The sequence below is a fragment of the Sinocyclocheilus anshuiensis genome, unplaced genomic scaffold (assembly GCF_001515605.1).
Source record: "Sinocyclocheilus anshuiensis isolate Anshui unplaced genomic scaffold, SAMN03320099.WGS_v1.1 scaffold2047, whole genome shotgun sequence".
Classification (NCBI taxonomy): domain Eukaryota; kingdom Metazoa; phylum Chordata; class Actinopteri; order Cypriniformes; family Cyprinidae; genus Sinocyclocheilus; species Sinocyclocheilus anshuiensis.
In genome coordinates, this window is record NW_015554063.1 from 1,525,805 (window position 1) to 1,546,849 (window position 21,045).

Below are 21,045 nucleotides of genomic sequence, written 5' to 3' on the forward strand. Positions count from 1 at the left end.
CCAATCTGAGCTTTGGACCAACATGTTAAACCAGTGTTGTTGCAATGTGCTGTATGAAACAGTTTGTGACAGTATCTAAGCTTTAGTTTCCCTTTAGTTTTTAGTGACTTCAAGACCGGTGAGACGCCTGTTCTGTACCACAGGACTCTCCAGAATTAGGCAAACACTGGTTGATTTGATGTGAAATCCATGGTCTGGATCAGTACTCCCTGGCCTCCTCTAGTTCATTCATGTAGACATCTTCCTGAGGGTTCTCAACACACTGTAGACCATTATTGGGAGGCCGAACCGCATGAAATCGGCTCCAGTCTCCTTTACACAGGATCCATGGGAGAACGTCCACTTTGTAATGAAGCTCCGGGGAGAACTCCGTACTGATGAGGTTGGGGGCTCCGGCCCCTTTGCCTCGAGTGATGAGCTTCATGTGATCGTCGTAGCAGCAATGCTGTGCAGCCAACGTGGTGCTGTCGAAGGAGAGCATCGAGCGAACGCAGAACTTTGCAGAGGGCTTGTAGATGTCCAGCCTCTCCTTGGGGCCACTGGCATCTCGCCAGCGATAGGTCTTTTGCAACTTCCTATCGAAAATGTTGACAGCGCTGTAGACCACCTCGGATGGGTAGACGCAAGGGCAGTTGGGTAATTCGGTCAGGACCTGGTGTAGGTATTTCTGGAGGAAGTCGTTCTTGCAATTCAGCCACTTCTCACAGCTGTCAACATCTACAGGGTAATCAGATAAATTTATTAGTGGTGGCAAAAATAATTACTTTGTAATTTTTTTTAAATATTTGTATATATAACTTTTTATTAATAACTAAAAAATAGTATATATTATATTATTGAGAACCATGGCCTAACACGCAATAGGGGTTGTCTCGTTCTGCTGCCAAAACAAAGATACAAAAAAATATGTGCTGCAGGCAGCGGTCATGCTGAAACATAGCTGTTATTAAAATTTATGTTCCATTGTGAAGAGATAAAAAAAAAAAAAAACTTTATCCTGTTATGTTTTTAAACTACTTTCATTATTATTGCGGTTAAATGAAAAGAGCTATTACATTCAATGTTCAATGCCAAAAGTAAGAGACCAACAAAAAACTCCAAAGCAAATAGTGGGAGTTTTGGAAGAGGACTCTTTACTTTGTGGTCTCAGTAACACTCTCTGTGGAGCATTTGTGAAAAATCTGAACGTCAGATCTTTTACAGTCTTAACAGGACTCCCACAGAGTTCCTCCTACTGCAGTCTCAGAGGAGAAGTTTCTACAACCACTCTGATTAAATGGGTTTTGAACTAGACGTTAAGTTAAATGAAAGCTAAAACAAATCAATAAACATTTCAACTAATAAAAGAACACACTAGGAGCTTGAAAGGCAATTAACTGAACCCTTTATTAAAGGGGTGGTTCACTGTTTTTTTTCTAGGCTTGATTGTGTTTATGGGGTGCAGTCTAACATGTTTTAATGCTTCGTTTTAAAAAAAAATGCATTATTTTTCACATAATTTACCTTTATTCCACACCGCTCTGTCCCTTCTCTGAGAAACACCCTGATCATTGCCTTCTCTGAGCTGAATGAGAGAGAGAGAGAGAGAGAGAGCATGTGCAGAGCAGGGGGACGTGAGGAACAGTATTAAGAACCGCTGCTTTAGAACATTGATCTTGAAACTTGTGAATCTATTAGAACCGTTAGAAGACAGAATCACGATTCATATATGAATAGATTGTTACGTGCACCTCTAGTTTTCTCTTCCTCTTCTCTAAAGCAGTGCAGTATGGCCTTGCCCCCTTTGCTGCCTTTTCCCGAGGGCGGGGTTTATCTGGGTCTGTGATGTCACGAACCCAGGAATTAGCTCGTTGAAGTCCCTACCAGCCATTTTTGTAGGCATTAAACTGCCAGAATTTTAAAAGACGATATCTCCATTTGCACTGAACTTTCAGCTTCGTAACTTTGCAGATATTGTTTATGCTCAAACAGCAACATTACACACTAACGTTAAAAAATTTAAATCGCAATGAACCACCCCTTTAAGAGATTCAGTAGTGCAGTATAATGTTGCAGATATTATATAAATGGCAATAGTTACACAGTTACAAAAAAGTATCAAAAGTTACCAGTTTTAATAGTTTTTGAACAGTGTAACCTGGTACTGTAATGGGTTTCTGGACATGTGTTATGCAAATACCACCTTCTTTTCTTCTGAAATGCCTGAAATGTCCAGATTTGGGCTTTTTTTCTCTTGTTTTCATACTTGCAGAAAGTAATGACTGAAAAGTAGTTTGACCAGTTTTGGCATTGTACATAATTGACTAGTCACTGTGTGGGAGAAGGTTGGATCTACAGAGAACAGTTAAAACAATGCAAATATGCATACACATACTGTATGAAGATTTTAGAGAGCACATCAATAGGAAAACAAAACCAAAACTCAGACATTTTTGGCAATTTAAAACTCCCAACCTTAACATTGCTGGAAAAAAAGGACATATGGTCACCCCAACCACATATAAAAATTACTACGGTACCACCAGAATACTGAATTGCTGAATGACCACACCACAGAAATACACACAAAAAAACAACCAACCAACCTGTGCCAAAAAGCTCTGTGCTGTTTGCCACTTCATGAGGAGTCGGTTCTGTCACAGGAATTATGTCATCTGTAGATGTAATAAGAGAGAAAATGTATACAAAAAAAACCCATGAAATTTTCAATAAAAACACAATATGAGCTTACCCTCCTGAAAATAAAAATCTCTGCCAAAAACAAACCAAAAATCAAGAGCAGTTCAGCTAGCTAAAGTAAGCACACTTCATTGCATTACTTCATGCTGGTTATCCACCATGGCTACACTAGTTAAGCTGGTCTGCCAGCAACAATAACCAGTTTAAACTGGTCCAGATCAAGGGACTGAAGTATGACTTTTTATCCCCACCAAAACTACACCATCTGGCTGGAAAAAAAAACAACATCTTTTTATTTTGCCATTCAAAATTAGCAGTGTATTTTTAGCAGTGTATCAAATAGATATTTTTTCAATGACCAATTTATTTCAGAAAAATATATTTTAGAGGGCTTCTAAAAATATTTCTCCTATTATCCAATAACTGTTATTTTCAGCAGCTCAACATGTTAAAATTAAGTTGTTCTATATGGTGTTTATGTAGATTTAGCACTGTAGAGTCTCTCATAGTGTATTTGAGTTTGTAAGCAAACTGGTTTTGTGTGTATTGCCCGTTTGTGGACCGCCCTGTATCAGGGGCTTTTAAACTGAAAGCCCTCATTGAGCTGTCATACTGAAGCCAAGTAAACGCCTGCTGCTCTCAAAGAGCGGTTTCATAGTGTATACAGTACACACACAGAAGGCCAGACTGCTCCTTTTCTAACACGAGTCTGGTGTCCCTGGTGTTTGTTCGACTTCTGCATGCCTGACAGAGATGAATGAGAGGCATTAGAGAAGTTTTCCATCACTATCAGCATAATTCGGAGCCGGATGGAATTAAGATCAAGATCAATAGTGAGCAGTGAAGTGCACTGTGGGGTTGCATAGGCCTGAGTATAAGTGACAGTACTGACAGTCTCACCGGGACAACGCTCTAAATCACATGTCCGTGATTCTGTAGCAGTGCAGGCGTAGCCACATGAACGAATCCTCTTTTGATTCCCGTGTCCACAGGTGACGCTGCATGGTGACCAGTCGCTCCATTCTTCCTCCTCATATTCTGTAGATGAAAAAATGAATGAGTGTAGGAATTCTGTTACAAAAAGGCTGACCTTTTCTATAAATTGAGGCTAACGAATTCCTCACACAGCATGTGGGAATGTTATGCAATGCAGGTCAGACCACAAATGAGTTGAGAATAATGCTAAAGGAATTTCTTTACTCTATATAACAAGCTTCTAAAAGTGAAATCTTCACCGAAAGTACTTCAACTTCAATCTGCTTGCATCAGAACTCTGTGTAGCGTCCAACATACTGGGATTGACAAAGAAATAAATCCAAAAACAACCAAGATGGTAAGTGCATCTCTCTGTTGTTTGCCTAAGAAAGCTAATGATGCGCAACTAAATTAATATTGCGTATTTCTTTTTAAAATATAATCTCTCTAATGAACAAAATGTGGGCCCTCCTGGCAGGCCAGGCTTGCTTTTTTTTTTGGTAATAAATATGTCAGAGGCAAAGTCAGCCGCTTAAAGCTGTGAGAGCTGAGCCAATACAAACACTTCAGCAGGAAGGCAAGGCCTAAAAGCTTAGACGCTTTCCAACAATGCTCTCTTTCCACCACCATGCTAAAGAGATTAAAGTTTCAAAGCACTCCATGGCGGTAGTGATGGAGAGAGAGAGAAGATTGGGAGAGAAATAAGTGCACTGTTTCCTCGCTAATGTATTTTGGCTGCATTGTTGTTGGTTACCAGGTGTTGTTGCTAATTCAGAGTCCACATTCTGATGACGAAGACGCCCACTCGTACTGTCACAGAAAAGAAAACACTGATGATATACCCACTTATGAAGGTTATTCCAAATTGTTTAAATAACATTTTTGAATTCTTGAATACTTCAATTTAATTGGTATTTATTGGGTGTTTTCCCATTAAAAAAACGTGTAATTTTAGAAACAATATTGTGTAAATAATAAGACTACTTTTTTTTCCAGAGAATATGTCTCAAAATAAGTTTATTTTTCTTTTTTCCATTAGAATATTTCCCCCCTGGTTTAAGCAGAAATGGCACTACATTTTGTTCAATTCATACCAACTTTTCAATGGAAGAAGAACAATTTACAAAAATTTCAAGCGGCAAAAAACTTTAATAATAATTAACCGCAATAATAATAATAGCTAATAAACAATTCTATTTATAATAAAATTATCAGCTTTGCCATCACAGGAATACATTTTAATTGAAAATATATTAAAATAAAAAGTTATTTTAAATTGTAATAATATTTCAGAATATTACTGTATTTTATCAAATAAATACAACCTTTGTGAGCATAAGAGATTTCTTTTCAAAAAATTAAAAATCTTACTGACCCCAAATATTTGAAGGATAGTGTATATTTAGAAACTATAAGACTACAACTTAAAAAAATAGATTGCCTCGCTTGCCTGACACTCTGTCCAAGTCAGGCATAATAAAATGTTAAATGCGATTTCTGCTCAAATCAGCAATGATATCCTTGTTAATGCAGAGTTGAGCTTGGCAGCCTCGTACAGTGTCAAATCTGCACAAAACTGTATATTAAACATTGTATATATTTTGATATTGTGTTGTGTCACACAATGCCACTGCTTTGCAGTGACAAAGCAAACAGACATCATTCATTTTCCAATGAAAGCAACACAAGCGATCGAGACCACACACACTGGATCGACTTATATTTGCTATCAGAGAACTTTGTTTCAACTAAAATACCATAGGAACTGTAATGAGTTACTATAGTAAAACTGTGGTAAATCATTTTCATTAAGGCAGTGGAGAGGAAAAAACGACCTAAAGCTATAACATTCTACTGAGCTGTTGCCGAACATGGCCTGCCTGTAATTCTGTGGCTCACCATAATTGCAGAAAAGCGCTTCATTACTGTACGCCTCTAGAGCAGACCACATCATTAATAATGTGGCTCATTCGCCCTTCCCTGTTTCCCATTCAAGCTTGTTTGTACACAACACACTCCTGCTCTAAGTACACTCATTAGGTCTCTTTTAGAGCAGGGGATCCACTGGGGCAACAGAGAGAAGCCGGTTCGGTTTCGTACCCATATCCTCAGAGGCTCTACTGCTGACACGACCGCAGCGAGCTTGCTGCAGTTGCTTCTTTTTTGGTGTTGGATTTGACCACACACCACCAATGCACTTTCTCTCTAATGAAGCTGACAGAACATGGTGGAACACAACCTCAATGGAGGATCACCCTGAAAGTCAATGACAGATGGAGAAGAAAAATGCCCTTGTGAAATAAAGCTGGTTAAAGGATAAATGTAGATTCTGGTTTTAAAGCCGTTGCAGCATAAGTTAAACTCCCAAGTTTTAGTTTAACAATCCAATGAGAGCTTATATGTGTGAAGCTTTTCTGTTCAAACTTTTTGCTATCCTTGATTACTATGCAGAAACTAGTATTAGTATAGTAAGCAGGGCTGATAGATCAAAAAAGAATAAAAAAGTTAAAAAGTCTAGTTAAAAATAATCAAGACAGGTTTACTGCAGGTTTTCCAATAAATAAACACAAAGAAGAATGACATTAATCATTTTATGTATATGCACCAATATAAAAACCAAACACAACACAGTTTTTGCTACCAAAGTTTAAAGGGGTCATATGGTGCGATTTCAAGTTTTCCTTTCTCTTTGGAGTGTTACAAGCTGTCCGTGAATAGATAAGATCCCTGAAGTTGCAAAGACTAAAGTCTTTAAAGAGATACTTTTAAAACACAGTGTTGCTTAACTTCATCACTTAAATTAAAACATGTTGAAAACATATATTGTAACACACAATACCAAAAAACATATTTTTGAAAGATTTTATCCTTATCAAGGCGGCATTTCTTTGATCAAAAATACAGTACAATTTAAATCTATTATAATACATAAATTATATTATTATCTATATATATAAATATATTATATATTAAATAGATAAGATTGAATTCTTATCTATTTTAATATATTTTAAAATGTATTTGAATTTTGAGTCTTCGGTGTCACCTAATGCTTCAGAAATCTAATATGCTGATTTGGTGCTTAAGAAACATTTCTTAATATCACCAATGTTGAAAACAGTTGTGCTACTTAATATGTTTGTGGAAACTGCACTGCATTATTCTGTGATGAATAGAAAGTGCAAAATCACATCATTTATTTAAAATTGGAAAAAGAAACGTGTCATTTTTGACCAATTTAATGCATCTTTGCTGAATATAAGTTTTTTTTTTCTTTCTGACCACCAACTAGTGAACAGTAGTCTGAACAGTAATCTCATGACTTGGGGCTAAACAGTACCTGCTTGGAAACAGTCATTATTTCATTAATTAACTGGTACCTCCTAGAGGCAGCAAAATTATCCAAAACAGCTTTGAGTACAATATCATACTTCCCAACAATTTGATGTTGTTTGCCAATTTTTCAGTGTCTCACACATAAAAGAGTGACTGAATGCTTTAACAATTTCCTCAGGCAGTGAATATAACTTTAGTGCGGAAAAATAGAAACGACAGACAAAACAATGGCAAAAAACACTTTCATTCCAAGGCTTGAGAACTGCCATGAATTCCAAAGAGAACTCAAAGGGCTAGGCTGTGTGAATCACAGCAAAGCGCCAGTCATGAGATGAAAACACAGCAGACGCTTTCTTTGTCAGCCCAAGCATGCTGGCCCTTCTTTCAATCTACTGTCTAATTGAACACAAATATTAGTTGTTTAGCCAGCAAAGAGGCCCCACACTGCTCTTAGCAAGCTTCGGGGCCCAGGTTTCAAATAGCCACGTTTACCGAGCACTAGTGTCAACTTCAAAGCAGACACACAAAGCTGATGCTCAAGCCCGCTGTCACTAACGTGAACCAGACGTAGCGTCAAGTTTCCTCCTGAAATCCCTTATTCAATACTTTCACTGTGATCTTTTCTTCAACATATACTTTGAAAAGGTTCAGAGCACTTGATGATAGGTTGTGTTCTGCTATTTAAGGATAAAAATCGCATTAAAATGATATTTCAGCACTACAGTTTGCCCTGTATGTAAACATTTTGAGGTAATAATCTGCCTAACCGACAAAGAAGCAGTCTGGTGGTGAGATAACATGCGTACCACAACTAATATTGTGATAATGTATTAGGACACACAGCACCGGGTCACCTTTCACTGTTTACCGCTGATAGGCATCAAGAGAAAGTCTCTGGAAGTGGCGACAGAAATTACTTTTTTATGTAGCAGTTCTTGAGTGCAACCCTTAAAGCATAAATCATAATGTCAAGACCTAAAGAGGAGGCTGGGGCCCGCATTGCTGAGGAAATCAGCTAGGCATATGTGCCCCGGCGTTCCAAGAAGCCCCAACACGAGCGCTGATACTTCCGATAACGAGGCTGAAGAAAAACAAAAACTAAAAACTCAGGGTTTCCAATTACACAGTTGGAAAAAAACATCAAGACAGTTTAATTCAGGTCAGTTATTAGGATTTTTCTTCACTTTTGCACAGCAACAGGGATGCGTCCAAACTCTCACTGGCAAAAACTACCCGTGCTTACCATAATTGTCCATGGAGTCCCAGCCCTTCCATCGTCTGTTCCAGTCTGCACCCACACCACTCAACAGGGAATCTTCTCCCTCATAACTGAGGTCCTCTCCGTTCTCCTCCAGACTGCCTTGCCCAGGACCCTCTTGACTGGAGTCATGGTATTCCCAAAACAGCGGCCAGAAGAGCTTTTTATGGCCTGGCCACTCTTCTGAGCTCAAGGACCAGTCATTCCTGCTCTCCTTGGCGAGGTCCATCTCAATATCCATCTGTGGGTTGTCCACAACCTCAATGGTAACCTAGTAGAGAGATACAAGTTGGTATGTTGATTTGCAAAAAATGCATATCAGAAAGTTGTAGTTCTACAAAACCTTGTTTTTGGAACCTGATAACCACTTCAAGATGGACAACCAGCCCAAACAAGCCTGACCAGGTCCAGCTAGCCAGGTTCAACATTCTAGACAGGCTTGGAGGCAAGTTTGGACCAGCTAGAAACCATTTTGACAAACACCAAGTCTGACTATGCTTTCTAAGCAAATTAGATTAATTATATACAATATATATGCTATATATTATAATTATAATACATAGATAGAGATTTCCTTTTAAGGTCACATTCAATTGATCTTAAGTGATAAGAACTCATTTTCTATTCATCAAAGAATCCTGGGGGAAAAAACATTATCACAGTTTCCACAAAAATATTAAGCAGCATAACTGTTTTAAACATCGATAATAAGAAATGTTTCTCGAGCTCCAAATTATAATATTAGAATTATTTCTGAAGGATCATGTGACACTGAAGACTAGTAATGATGCTGAAAATCCAGCCTTCCCATCTAAGATATATATTACATTTTCAAATACATTAAAAATGGAAAATAGTTATTTTAATAATAATGTAATAATGCTTCCTTTTTTAGCAAATAAATGCAACCTTGGTGACTTCTTTCAAAAACACTAAAAACAAAATGACCCCAAACAGTACTGTATATGTTTCACTGAACACACAACATATTGGGTTTAATTGCGCAGACATTTAAAAGGTAACTCTACCGCCCCCTTGAGCACTGTGCTTTTTTAGAGCCGTGTATGTTAAGTATGTTCAAAGGATATTCAAAGTTTTCTCTATTCTCCTGTGTGTTTATTTCAAAGGATGTTTTGAGGTGACAGATTTGTTCTTTGCATGCTTGGGCTCGTAGTGCCCGAGTCAGGCAGACCTGAAAACGATAGCAAGTGTTCCAGCAGGCCGAGACAAAGGACTGGTTGTTTATTTCCCCTACAGCGTAACAATCTGATGGCTGCTGCAGCTGTTTATAAAGGCACGGAGCAGTTTAGAGCGGGTGATTACGCTACTGTAACTGCACTGTTTACAACAGTCGGCCTCCACCTCCTCCTTGAACTAATCATCATGACTGTATTCTACGTCCAAAGAACACAAGACGTCACTATTGAAGACAAAAAAGATCCAAGGTTTAGATCACTGGAGGTCTATTAAATGGCAAATTTAAGTTTAATGGCAACACAGACGTTTAAGAAATCTCCGCTGCATTTCTTTGTCAAGGTCTTATCAAATTTGTTGCCACTAGGAATGAGTCATGGAAAAAGAAGATAACATGAAATATACCAAAAACATAAGAAAGTGTTCATTTCAAACTGACGTCTTAAAATCATAACGTTCACCACATTACCTGCTAAACTCAGCAGTAACTCATACATTTACATTGACAGCAACCATATTGGAGACGCATTAAAACAAAATAGCTTTTTCTAGAAAGTATGGAAGATGGACCCGTCCCACTTGGAAGACTCTTGAATTTTCCCTATTATAAAAGTCAATTTGCTTACCAGGGATCTCCTGTGTATTTTTTCCCTGAAGTCTAACTTCGTTTCCTCTCAAGTCCACTTACACACATACATTTCATAACAGTACTAAAAATATAAAAATCCCTTCTTTACCGGTGTTGTAAAAACATTTCAAGATTGGGATCTGCTCTTGGAGGGAGCATTAAAAGTGCCTGTTAAAATAATACTGTGGCCTTTCACCTTTTGGATTTTCTCGGGATTTCATTTTGGTACACTGTGCAGGAGTTTGAGCGGCACGGCTGAAATGAGCTACACCAGAATAAAGGTCTCGCTTGGGGTAATTTAAGAGGCCTCTCCGGTTTAGAAGCAGCTGTGACATGACCAGCAACAGCGCAGAAACCTGAAGTCCCTGCTGCAATCACAGCAGCAATAACAGTGAAACAATGAGTGCATAGGTTAATTACATACACCACAAACTGTTGCAAAGTAAAATCAATCCATTACCCAACTCATTATACAATGATTTAGTTCACCCTAAGGAAAGAAATGACAAGGTTTTGGGAACGGTGAGATGTTAAACATACCTGGAATAACAAACTACCCTCATAATATTAACAACTGTCTTTAGAAGAACTAATGCCAAGATATACAGATACACAATGAAAGAAACCCAAGACCCCCAAGACACAAAATGACTGATTCAGTTCATTTACCTCATTTTCTTGTGGTCCAAGAGCCTGTAAACACTGTATTACTTCTTTAAAAGCATGTATATACAGGAAGAAACTTGATTCTGAAGCAATCAAAATGACAATAAGGTGAGACTGGGCCTGCTCTTACTTGAATGTTTGGGTTCTGGGAGCCCAGGTCTGCGTTGGCAAGGTCAGGGAAGTTCTTCAGGTCTAAAATGAACGGTTCTTCTTCTTCCTGTGAAGCAGGTTTGGGAAGGACTTCCTCTGAGCAAATCTGTGACCATCTCCTCTTATGACGGCGAGGCAAAGGCGGCTCACTCCTCAATTGGTTCTGCCGCTGAATGTCCCGCAGTGACTGTCTGACATCTTTGGAGCCACTGTGACCTCTGACCTGGGAAGTGCACACATAGTATCCTATGAAAGGAACATCTGGTGATCTATCCAGCTTTATTTAGATGAAAGCACAAGGATTCCTTATGTATAAAGCCCCCATAAAGGCCCAAAGATAAATACCTCTGAGAAATTTCGTCATGCACGTAAAGATGGTTGGAGGATCTGTCTTAGTTTAACACCATATCAAATCTATACAGCTGTGACCTTATGGCCCATATGAAAAAAGATGTCTGGGTTTCAAATAAACCCATCTGGAGTGAAATGTCTAACACATGACAGCATATCAGGTGGATTTTGGAACAGGATTAGTAGAAATCATGGCAATAATTTAAGAGCCTTCTTTTGCTTTAATGATCCAGGAAAAGCCTGTTTCCCAGACATTTGGAAGACTCTGTCAGTCTCTTTTAAGGTTTCATATATACAAAAAGCGATCTTCGAGTTCTTTGATTTCCATGCTGCATATCTGTCAATCGATGCTTCATTGGGTTACCATTAGCAACATAACAAAACAGACAGCAGAGAAACATCAACAAGGAAGAGGAATCGCACGCTTACTGCTGCTGCTCATTCTTTCTCACTAAGTCTGAGACAGTCATGGCTCACTCTCTTGACAGCTGTTTGACATTACGGGTAATGCTGCGTTCAACGGATGAAGAGGGACTGTGAATTCCTGGAGGAAGACTCAGGAGTCGGGACAGTGCATGCAGGTAAATGATTACACATTAAGGGATATGTATCTCTTTCATCTGGTTTACTTTAATATGGAGACATAGTCTGTGGCGGTACAAAGAAATGCTTCCTGTTGTCCACAAACTATGACAATACTCTAAAGCACTTTGCAGTTTGCTACTAATCATGTCAACAAGTCTCAAATCTCAAGCCTCAAAATTGAGGCAGATGATGGTGACCTTTAAAAAAAATCAAGTGATTTCAAAGTGTTTATTTTTTTTAATAAAGGTAATATATTACTATAATAATTATTTTAATATCAATAATGAATTACTGTTTCTTCAAGCCACATCAGCAGACTAATTATTCCAACAATTGACCTTAAATAATAACATTCTAAATATATATTTATCATTTTTTTATTATTATTGAATTATTTTTATGATTTATGAAATGTAATAAAAATATCTGTGATTTATGTGTTACTTACAAATAACAATGCCTGTCAATAGCCAAAGATGTTTTTGGCCCAATAAACAGAATTTTAGGACGGGCCATGGATCATGAAAATCAGGCTATTATTGATTAATATATATATATATATATATATATTGTGTGGGTCAAAAAGTATTATTGGTTAATTTTATTTTTTAATTGGTTGATTTTATTTTAACACACATTGTGTAAAACAACATTGTTTTCTTTTTCTTTCAAATAATATACACTGATGAATTGTGCAGAGCAAGACCCGGGACATTTAAATGTTGTAAGTAAATAGTATAAATGTCCATGTTGTCTTTAGCTGCATGCACTCTCCAACATGCAATAAGCACCAGATGAAACTCAGTTTAGACTTTACATTTTGGGTCATGCTGCGCTTCAAAGAGTTCTTGTGGAGGCCCTGTCTATAAGCCACCAGAGACTTCAAAAGAACAGCAACATACACAAGCATAAATCAGAAAGCAAGAGACACACATGTCCTCATCATGGCCACATCATTCTGCAAGCATTCTCTATAACCAACACTATAACTCCCTTACTTTCAAATCTCCATCTCAGATCCTCACAGATTCAAATCACCTTGGTGCATTTCAACATTTGGTATTCCTGCTCTTCTTCGTCTAGAGACTTGGTTTGATGGTCCCAATGTTCCCTTCTGACGCAGCAGAGGAGAGAGGGGGAGTTGGGTCTGTCTGATCAAAGCCTCTCTCTACTGATCATGCGTGGCCTGCCTTGTCTCACTTCACTGCTTGTGTCTCTACCACACGCAAAACAGATGTCCTCTGCTCCAGACGATAAACTTCACCATTGCGCTATAATGAAGTTCATCATTACCGGGGGTGGGGAGGAGGAATGGAATGGAAGCTTCTTTAATGATTTTTACACAATTATTAACGTCCAAACGAAAAGCTTTTCTATTTTAATTCAGTATTTTATCATTTCCATTGAAATTTGTTCAGCACAGAGTTAGCGTTTTGATAGATGGAAATACGTCTGAGATTATCGACCGATAAACAAGCGTTCTCCCGACGCGAAGGAACGCTGTTCCAAAAGCACAGCTACAAACTGAAGCGGTCACCATGCGTCATATAATAAAATGTGTGGAAATAATTTAAAATTCAGTCGCGAAAGTAAAGCTTGGTACGCGTCCAAAGTCGTCACCAGTTCGTGCGCTTCAGCGGTTCAAACATGCACGCACAGCGCGAGTCGTGATGTCAAACGCGAACAAATGACTCCTGTGAACTGATTAAAAGAATAAGTCAGTGAATCATTCAGAGCTGTTAGGCTACTAGTTTTGTTGTATAAATGAACGTACAACCCATCTTGAATGTTTGGCGTTTGACTGGCTGTAGCTACACTTGACCCGAAGCCGAAATCTTATTGGCTGGCACGTTTTCATCACTGAATGAAGAAAACCAAGTACATGGTTATTATCTACATGTGAATTTTCCATAGCAATTGCTATTTAAAATCTTGTTCTTGTTTAAAATCTTTATTCTGCCAAATATTTAAAGGGCCTTTAGAAGACAGTAAACATGAATTTAGGATTAGGAACAGAGTGAGTGTGTCAGCTAGGAATTGCGTTGGGAAGTCTGTCTATTTTTTATTTTTTTTTACAGCCGTATGAAAACCAATGAGATGTTACCATCCACAACATTTTCTCTGCCTGCCTGTAGTGAGCGCAATGAAGGATTTCGAGTGTTTCCTCACTTTGTGCACCTTCCAGAGATCTTTCATACCATTCCCTTCAATCATTCTATAATCAAACCTCTGAGAAAAAGTCACGCCAAGATAAGCTCCTCACTCAGCATTGCAGTTTGTATTGATCACTTTCTTCACATGGGTGAAACTGCTTATCCACCAGCTGAGACGAAAAGGATGACTATGATTTCACATGAGTGCTACAGGATAATACGAGAAAATACATTTTAAAGAATACTTTCCTGTGCTGCAAAGCGGCTCGCAACAGCTAAGTCCCTAGAGCCCGAATTCCTGACTCTCCACAAAGGGGGCCAACAGAAATAGAGGAGGCAAGACAGCAAGGCTACTTGTGAGAAGAGTGACATGGTAAGGATGGAATCCTGCCCAGAAGCAGAGACGATCATTGTCCTCATGCCTTTATGTTGTTCTTTCTCTATATTTTTCTTCCAGCATACCATCATGTTACAATCTGATTCTCTTGGCATGCCTCAACAGCATAAGTGTACCATGTGTTATCTCCTCTCCTCGCAAACAGTTGTTGTGTTTTATAGGACGTGCCATCTGGATGGGCACAGAGACCTAAGAGAATAAACGAATATGACCCTGCCAAAATAAATACCACACACACACATGGTCTGGGGATGCTTTGAGCTGAATATGCTGGAGCCGAGGTGCCACCACAACAAGGGCAGGGCATCAGGGCACCGAAGCTGGAGAGGCACCAGAGTCCCAAAGCACATGAAACATTCGGAGTCTGATTTCCCCAACACCCTCACAAAGCATTACCTCTGACCGCCTAGAAAGAAAGCAAATGGGAAGCATTAGCGATGGAAAACTGAGCGTTCATAATTCAATAAAATGGATGGATTTGATTATTCCCTTCCAATAAAAAGAGGGAAAAGCAAGTTTTTCTTCGAGCCAAGGATTAATCACACTGTCAGAAGTCCTTATTACTTGTCGGCGTGTCATGCAGTTAAAACTATGGAAGTTCATTTCTAGTACAGTGTGAAAAAATAATAAGGTAATTGTGGCCTTAAATTGTTTCTCATTTTTGTGACTTTACTTTTGGAATTGTGACTTTATATTCCACAATTGCAACATCATGTCTCACAGCTACACATTTTCTTTATAATTAAAACTTTGTTTCTCAAAATTGTGACTTTGTTTCTTAGAATTGAAACTTTTTCCGAAAATTACCAAAATTGTGACTTTTCATCTCAAAATTTCAACTTAAAACAATTGCAACTTCATATTTCACAATTGCAACTATTTCTCAAATCACAAATGTATTTCTCATAATTACAACTTTATTTCTTATAACTGTGACTTTATTTCTCATAATTGCAACATTAATTTTTAGAATTACGACTTTATCTCAAAATTGCAACTTTATATCTTACAATTACAACTTTATTTCTCAAAATTATGGCTTTAAATCTCAATTGCAACTTCATATTTCACAATTTTATTTCTCATAATTGTAACTATTTCTTAGAATTGCGACTTTATATCTCACAATTGTGACTTTACATCTAAAGATTGTAACTTCATTTCTCATAACTGTGACTTAATTTAAAGGTGGGGTAAGTGATTTCTGGTAGCCAATGTTGACATTTGAAATCACCAAAACAAACACGCCCCTACCCCAAAAGGGTCTCGCCCCTATTTTGATAGCTCCGCCCCACACATACGTACGCAACCCAGGCAACTATTAGTTCTGTGAAACAAAGCAAAACCAATGTTACACCGTGTCTACACTGGACGCGAGTGGCGCGGCGAGACAAAATACTATGGAACTCATTATAATCAGTGATGCTGCTGTCTACACCATAGATATACATATCTACACATATATACACATATATACCCACATATATACACTGGATGCGGCGCGGCACAACACGACAAATCCTCGACAGAAAACTGCTGCTGCGTTCTATTTATGACAAATTTCAAATGATTTTCAACGGTCGCTTTGTCGCTTTCAGTGTACTAGACAGACTTTAGGTGTTGCGGTGTATACACGGTGTTACTCACCTATCGAGAAGAAACAAAGCAACCTCGGCGTCCACTTGCAGGCCTTCCGCTCCTTGAGTTCTCGCCAGCGCTGGAAAGTTGACGTCCAGTGTACTAGACAGACTTTAGCTGTTGCGGAGCAGACACGATGTTACTCACCTATCGAGAAGTAACCTCAGCGTCCGATCGCAGGCCTTCCGCTTCTTGAGTTCTCTCCAGCGCTGGAAAGCTGATTCGATATTTACATGGGTCCTACTTCTTGCCTTAAGCCTTTTGTTCCGCAGATGTTTTCCTCTTTTGTTTTTTATCGGCCATCTCTATCTTTCTGTCGTTCGGCTCGCTAATGTCCATCCTGTGCACTGAACGCTCTCTCCTCCACATCATGAGTAGACATGCCCCTTACTGCTGATTGGCTACAAGTTTGTTTTGCTAGTCAGCCCGAATCAGTTTTCTAAAGCGTTTTTGAAAAATCGCTTACCCCACCTTTAACATAATTACAACTTTATTTCTTAGAACTGCGGTTCTTCTCAAAATTGCAACATTAATTGCAGTCTCAGTTGACTGCAAATCTTTCCTTGTAAACTTCATACTTTATCTTACGATTGCATTTCTATTTTTTAAAGTTATGCCTTTATATCGTACAATCTGAATGAATATTTCTTGTTTAAAACTTTACTCACATGTACCTGTTTTTTTTTTCAAGGGCAGAAATGGGTTTCCATATGAAACACTTTTGTGTGCAGCAAGTGAAGCTCAAGGTTAGAGTGCCTAGATGGATATATCCCACACAGATCCATGTCTGGCATCTCTCAGATGGCTTGTGTCAAAAACTCTTCATAGCGTCATGTAAGCCTCAGAAATCACATCCCCCTAGAATTCCTGTTGACACTGATAACCAACTTGTACCAAAGTTGTACTGTACATCTTGATACCAACTGTATTAATGTTATAAACTAAAAAAAGGCAAATTGGATACATATCTTTTCTTTTACGAGCTTCAGATGTTTATAATCAGATCTCGGTGCTGCACAACATGTTCTGTAGGGCCAAGATCTAAAAAATAGTTGTACTCAGCAACATGCAGGCACGTTATTAAATATATTTGTACTTTCAGGCTGGTATGTGTGTGTTCTGGTGGTTTTTGTGAAATATTATCTGGTGTTTCTTCATTAAATTCTGAATATAGCTTTCACAGTGTCTACCAAGGCATTCGCAATATACTTTCAAACAGATTATGGTTTACCGTTTCAGCTTAACCTCAATTAGAGCACTGGACATTTGAGATTGCTAAGAAACGCAACAAGCAACATGAACTTCCAAGCGGGGCTCAAGAATTTGGCGCCATTTGTGGAATTGGTGTCTGCTTGGGCTTGAGGAGAGGACGAGCCCTGTGATTATTGGGCTTATCAATTATAGCACCAAGGCCGCTGAACTCCTACGAGATTTCTCTGAGCGTGGCGTATCGGATTCCAGCTGGCTGTTTTGATTAGTAAGTGTCAGTTTTTGTGTGAAGCAAAGACTTCCTGTTGTGCAGTGGAAACAATGGCCCTCCCATGTCTGCGTGAACCCCGGTGGCTACTTTAATAAAAACATCTTTCCCAATTGGCTTAAAAGGTAGGGGAGACGTTATGTTTTCACACGGCGCACAAAGACCAGTCTTGTATCACCCGAGTCTTGCCGCTTACCAGTCTGCTTTCTGTCAGATCTTCGCACCCTTGAGCAAGATGTGTTCTTAACCCCCTGCTCAGGTTGTGCATAGTGAGTCGAGTATCTGTTATATTGATTGATTCATGTGCACATGCAAAAGAGGCCTTAGTTTTACGTCTAGGATAGTGGACTTATGTTCGAAATTCTTTTCAGAGGGGAAATGACTATTAAAAGGCAGCCTGGGGTAAGTTTGCATTTCCTCTCTGTGTTAACACTCCATAAAGCTGATCCATGAAAAAAAAGTCACAGCATAACCCTGGATTCAGTGTGACCTCACTTCTCTGCTGAAGGAGAAATGAATGAATGAAATACCCAGAACAACCCATGAACATTAAACTGTGGTTTATCATTTAACAGATGGGTCAAATTAACCACCCCGCCATGCAGGCATTAAGCACACTTTAACTATATATGGAAACTGTATTTTCAGTGTGGTTTGACCTCTAATAAACTTTATCCTGGTTCTTTCTGGAGATGATATGATATGTTATGTAATAAAAAGATTCCTACCTGTCTGACACCTGCTGCTCTTTGAAAACTCATTTAAATTCATTGTGTTCTGCAGCATAGTAAAGCAGACCGGGGCTAGTTGTCACAATGAATATCAAATACAAACATCGGAATACATAAACTTATCCTTTTAAAACATGATAATTTTATCTTGAGAAAACGGTTCTCCTTTCAGTTAGCCTATAGAAATATAGATAAAACACACATTTGTTTGACTGGATGGTATAGTTATTGGATGTGACATCTTACCCTAAGTGACAATTAGCTCCAGTCATTCCTATTGGTTAAAAAACCCGATCAGGTGACATCGTTAATTTTTCGCACATCACTGACCAAGATGGTCGTAGAATTCGGAACATGAACTATGTGATTGCATATGAACTTTTAGACCTCTTATGGTCTAAAAGTTGTTTCATCCCAATTTCATTAGCATTTATTTGGGATTTTCTTACAAATATATGTTATTATTTTAGATATAAACTATTCTGTTGCTGTAAAATAAGATTTATTTTAAAAAAAGTAGCTAATTAATCATTAACTATTGATGAATTCATACCTCTAGAGATGTTCCACTCTTGCTCTTGATGTGATCTGCTCTTCCTCTTTTTGCTGGGAACCCCTTCGCCAACAGAAGACAAAGTGTCAAGAAAACTGCCCACCGTAAAGCTTGGCTTCGAATCAGCATGACTTCGTAAAAAAATAATAATAAGGATCGTTTTTATTATGAGTTTGCTATCGTGCACCGCTTTTGATGAGTTCCTGTGAACGGCACTCAACCCTTTTCAGTTCCAAGGTTCTTTTATGTTTCTCTCTTTGTATGTATGCCCATCCCTCATATAAAACCAATCCATCTAAAACGTCAGAAATGCATTAGGCATTAAACACGTAAAGCAAATTCTCAGTGAGCAGCAGAACAACCCTCATGTCCGCGTGTCCCACAGAGATGGGATGTTCTTGGTCCCCAAACGCATTTCAGCAGTTCCCAAACTTTAATATTCCTCTCTTAGAGTTCTTCAGGTGTCGTGAGTTTGCCTCTATCCAGTGGAAATATAGCCTATGAAGCACAGCCTTGTTTGAGTGTGATTCTGCGGTGGATAGCTCCTCAAACACGCGTCTCTCTGAGCGTAATGCGCACTGAGCAACTGAAGGTCCAAGACGCAAAGAAGATCAACGCAGCGCTCGTTTCCTCACTACCCGTAAATGCAGATGTATCATGCGCTCCTGACTCATGCTCACAGAAGTCTACACCTCATGCAGGTACTGTGGTGAAGTGCCCTCAGTAATATACTGGCTGGATGTGACATTCATCTCCCTCCGCTTGTGTGACGTCTGTGGAGGAGGGGTTCATAAACCCCACTCTGAATGACTGATTGACTGAATGAATGAATGAATGACTGAAGCATGAAAGCTGGAGCTGCGTGGTTTATAATATCTTCATGAGACCCACTGAAGAGAAAAGGTTTGGCTTATTTAAGGTAATATGTTTGGTCCATATTGTTTATAACAAAATATTTTATATTTATTGTTTATTTTAGATTCGTAGGCTACACTACCGTTCAAATTTTTAGTGTCAGTAAGATTATTTTGAAAAAAAAAAAATTAAGAGTTTTATTCAACAAGGATGCATTAAATTGATTTTAAAAATCCAATTAAATACCTTTATTCAGCAAGGATGCATTAGGAGTATAACATTTGTTACAAAAGATTTCTGTTTAAAATAAATTCTGTGATCATGTAAAAATATCCTGGAAAAAATGTATCATGGTTTTCACATAATAACAAAAAATGTTTTATGTTTATACCATTTGAAAATATAATAAACCATAAATTAGTTAATATTTCACAATATTAGTTTTTATTATATTTGTGAACAAATAAACGTAGCCTTGAGCATAAGAGACTTGCAAAACCAATAAATAATGTTACAAACCATTTATATATAGTAAATATTTTATAAAAAACTATTTTCAAATGTATTACTGTTTAATTTTTTTATTCATTTTTAAAAAATAAATATTTATTATTTTGTGAATTGTATAAATTGAGGATTTGCCAACAATCAGTTCCAAGAAGCTTAATATGTACAATATGTTTCCTCTAATGTGGTCATTTGAAGTCCTCTGAGGTATTAATTCAGAACTATCACATTTGTAATCTAGCAGCCACTGGATTAGCAAAATAATTTAATTGTGAAGCGAGTCGGGACAGTATAGAAATGTGCAAAATGTAAAGTGAGAAAAGAACACAAAGGACCTTAATAATACATTTAGTCATAGTAATTTAATTTCCTTAGAGGAGTGGAACAACTCCTGAACTGATGAAGCCCACAGTGTACTTTGATTCAAAAGTAGGTCTTAAAAACAGTATGCACTACAGGCAGCAAAATCCAAGTCATATTAGAACACATACTGTGAATGAACTGGTAAAGCTTGTGTTTTATCTGAACAAGAAGTCTTTGTAGTTGGATTAACCTTTCTTAAATGTCCGTTTTTATATTATCAAGAAAAAAAAATATGATTGTTTCCATCTTTTGCTTTTTTAAACATCTCTTAATCCGTGTAGTTTTTCCTCTGGTTGCATATAAATAAAACAAAATGCTTAAAAAGAAATATCCCTGGATTTTGATGTTGTAAAAGACTTGGGACTTTAAATACATTGGAGAATGTACTACCCCGCAGGACCAAAGCAACAGAAGCCACAAAACAGAACAAAGAGTGTACATTTCAGCACCTTTAAAGCATCATAAACCAGCAGATTCAGTGATTACATCCCACATGCTTTGCTGGGAATATTAAAATGATATAAAAATACTCATCAGTAATATATGCAC

General features: G+C 38.0%; 1 protein-coding gene across 1 annotated transcript; it reads right to left on the minus strand.

Annotated features, from left to right (window-relative positions):
- Window positions 1-54: 54 nt before the first annotated feature.
- Window positions 55-19,138, minus strand: LOC107668626 (isthmin-2-like). The gene is made up of 6 exons (XM_016460573.1): window positions 18,772-19,138; window positions 10,867-11,109; window positions 8,234-8,519; window positions 3,580-3,717; window positions 2,586-2,654; window positions 55-717 (listed from the first exon to the last, which is right to left on the minus strand). Exons 1-6 carry the CDS (start codon window positions 18,898-18,900, stop codon window positions 200-202), a joined length of 1,383 nt encoding a protein of 460 aa, XP_016316059.1. The 5' UTR covers window positions 18,901-19,138; the 3' UTR covers window positions 55-199.
- Window positions 19,139-21,045: the final 1,907 nt, after the last annotated feature.

What these genes read in the sequence shown, in the direction of transcription:
- LOC107668626 (XM_016460573.1), bottom strand. Translation starts at nt 18,900, where the DNA reads ATGCTGATTCGAAGCCAAGCTTTACGGTGGGCAGTTTTCTTGACACTT. An exon ending in GGACTCCATGGACAATTATG is followed by an intron (nt 3,718 to 8,233) that starts GTAAGCACGGGT and finishes TTTCATCTACAG; the next exon opens with AATATGAGGAGGAAGAATGG. An exon ending in CACAGAGCTTTTTGGCACAG is followed by an intron (nt 718 to 2,585) that starts GTTGGTTGGTTG and finishes ATTACCCTGTAG; the next exon opens with ATGTTGACAGCTGTGAGAAG.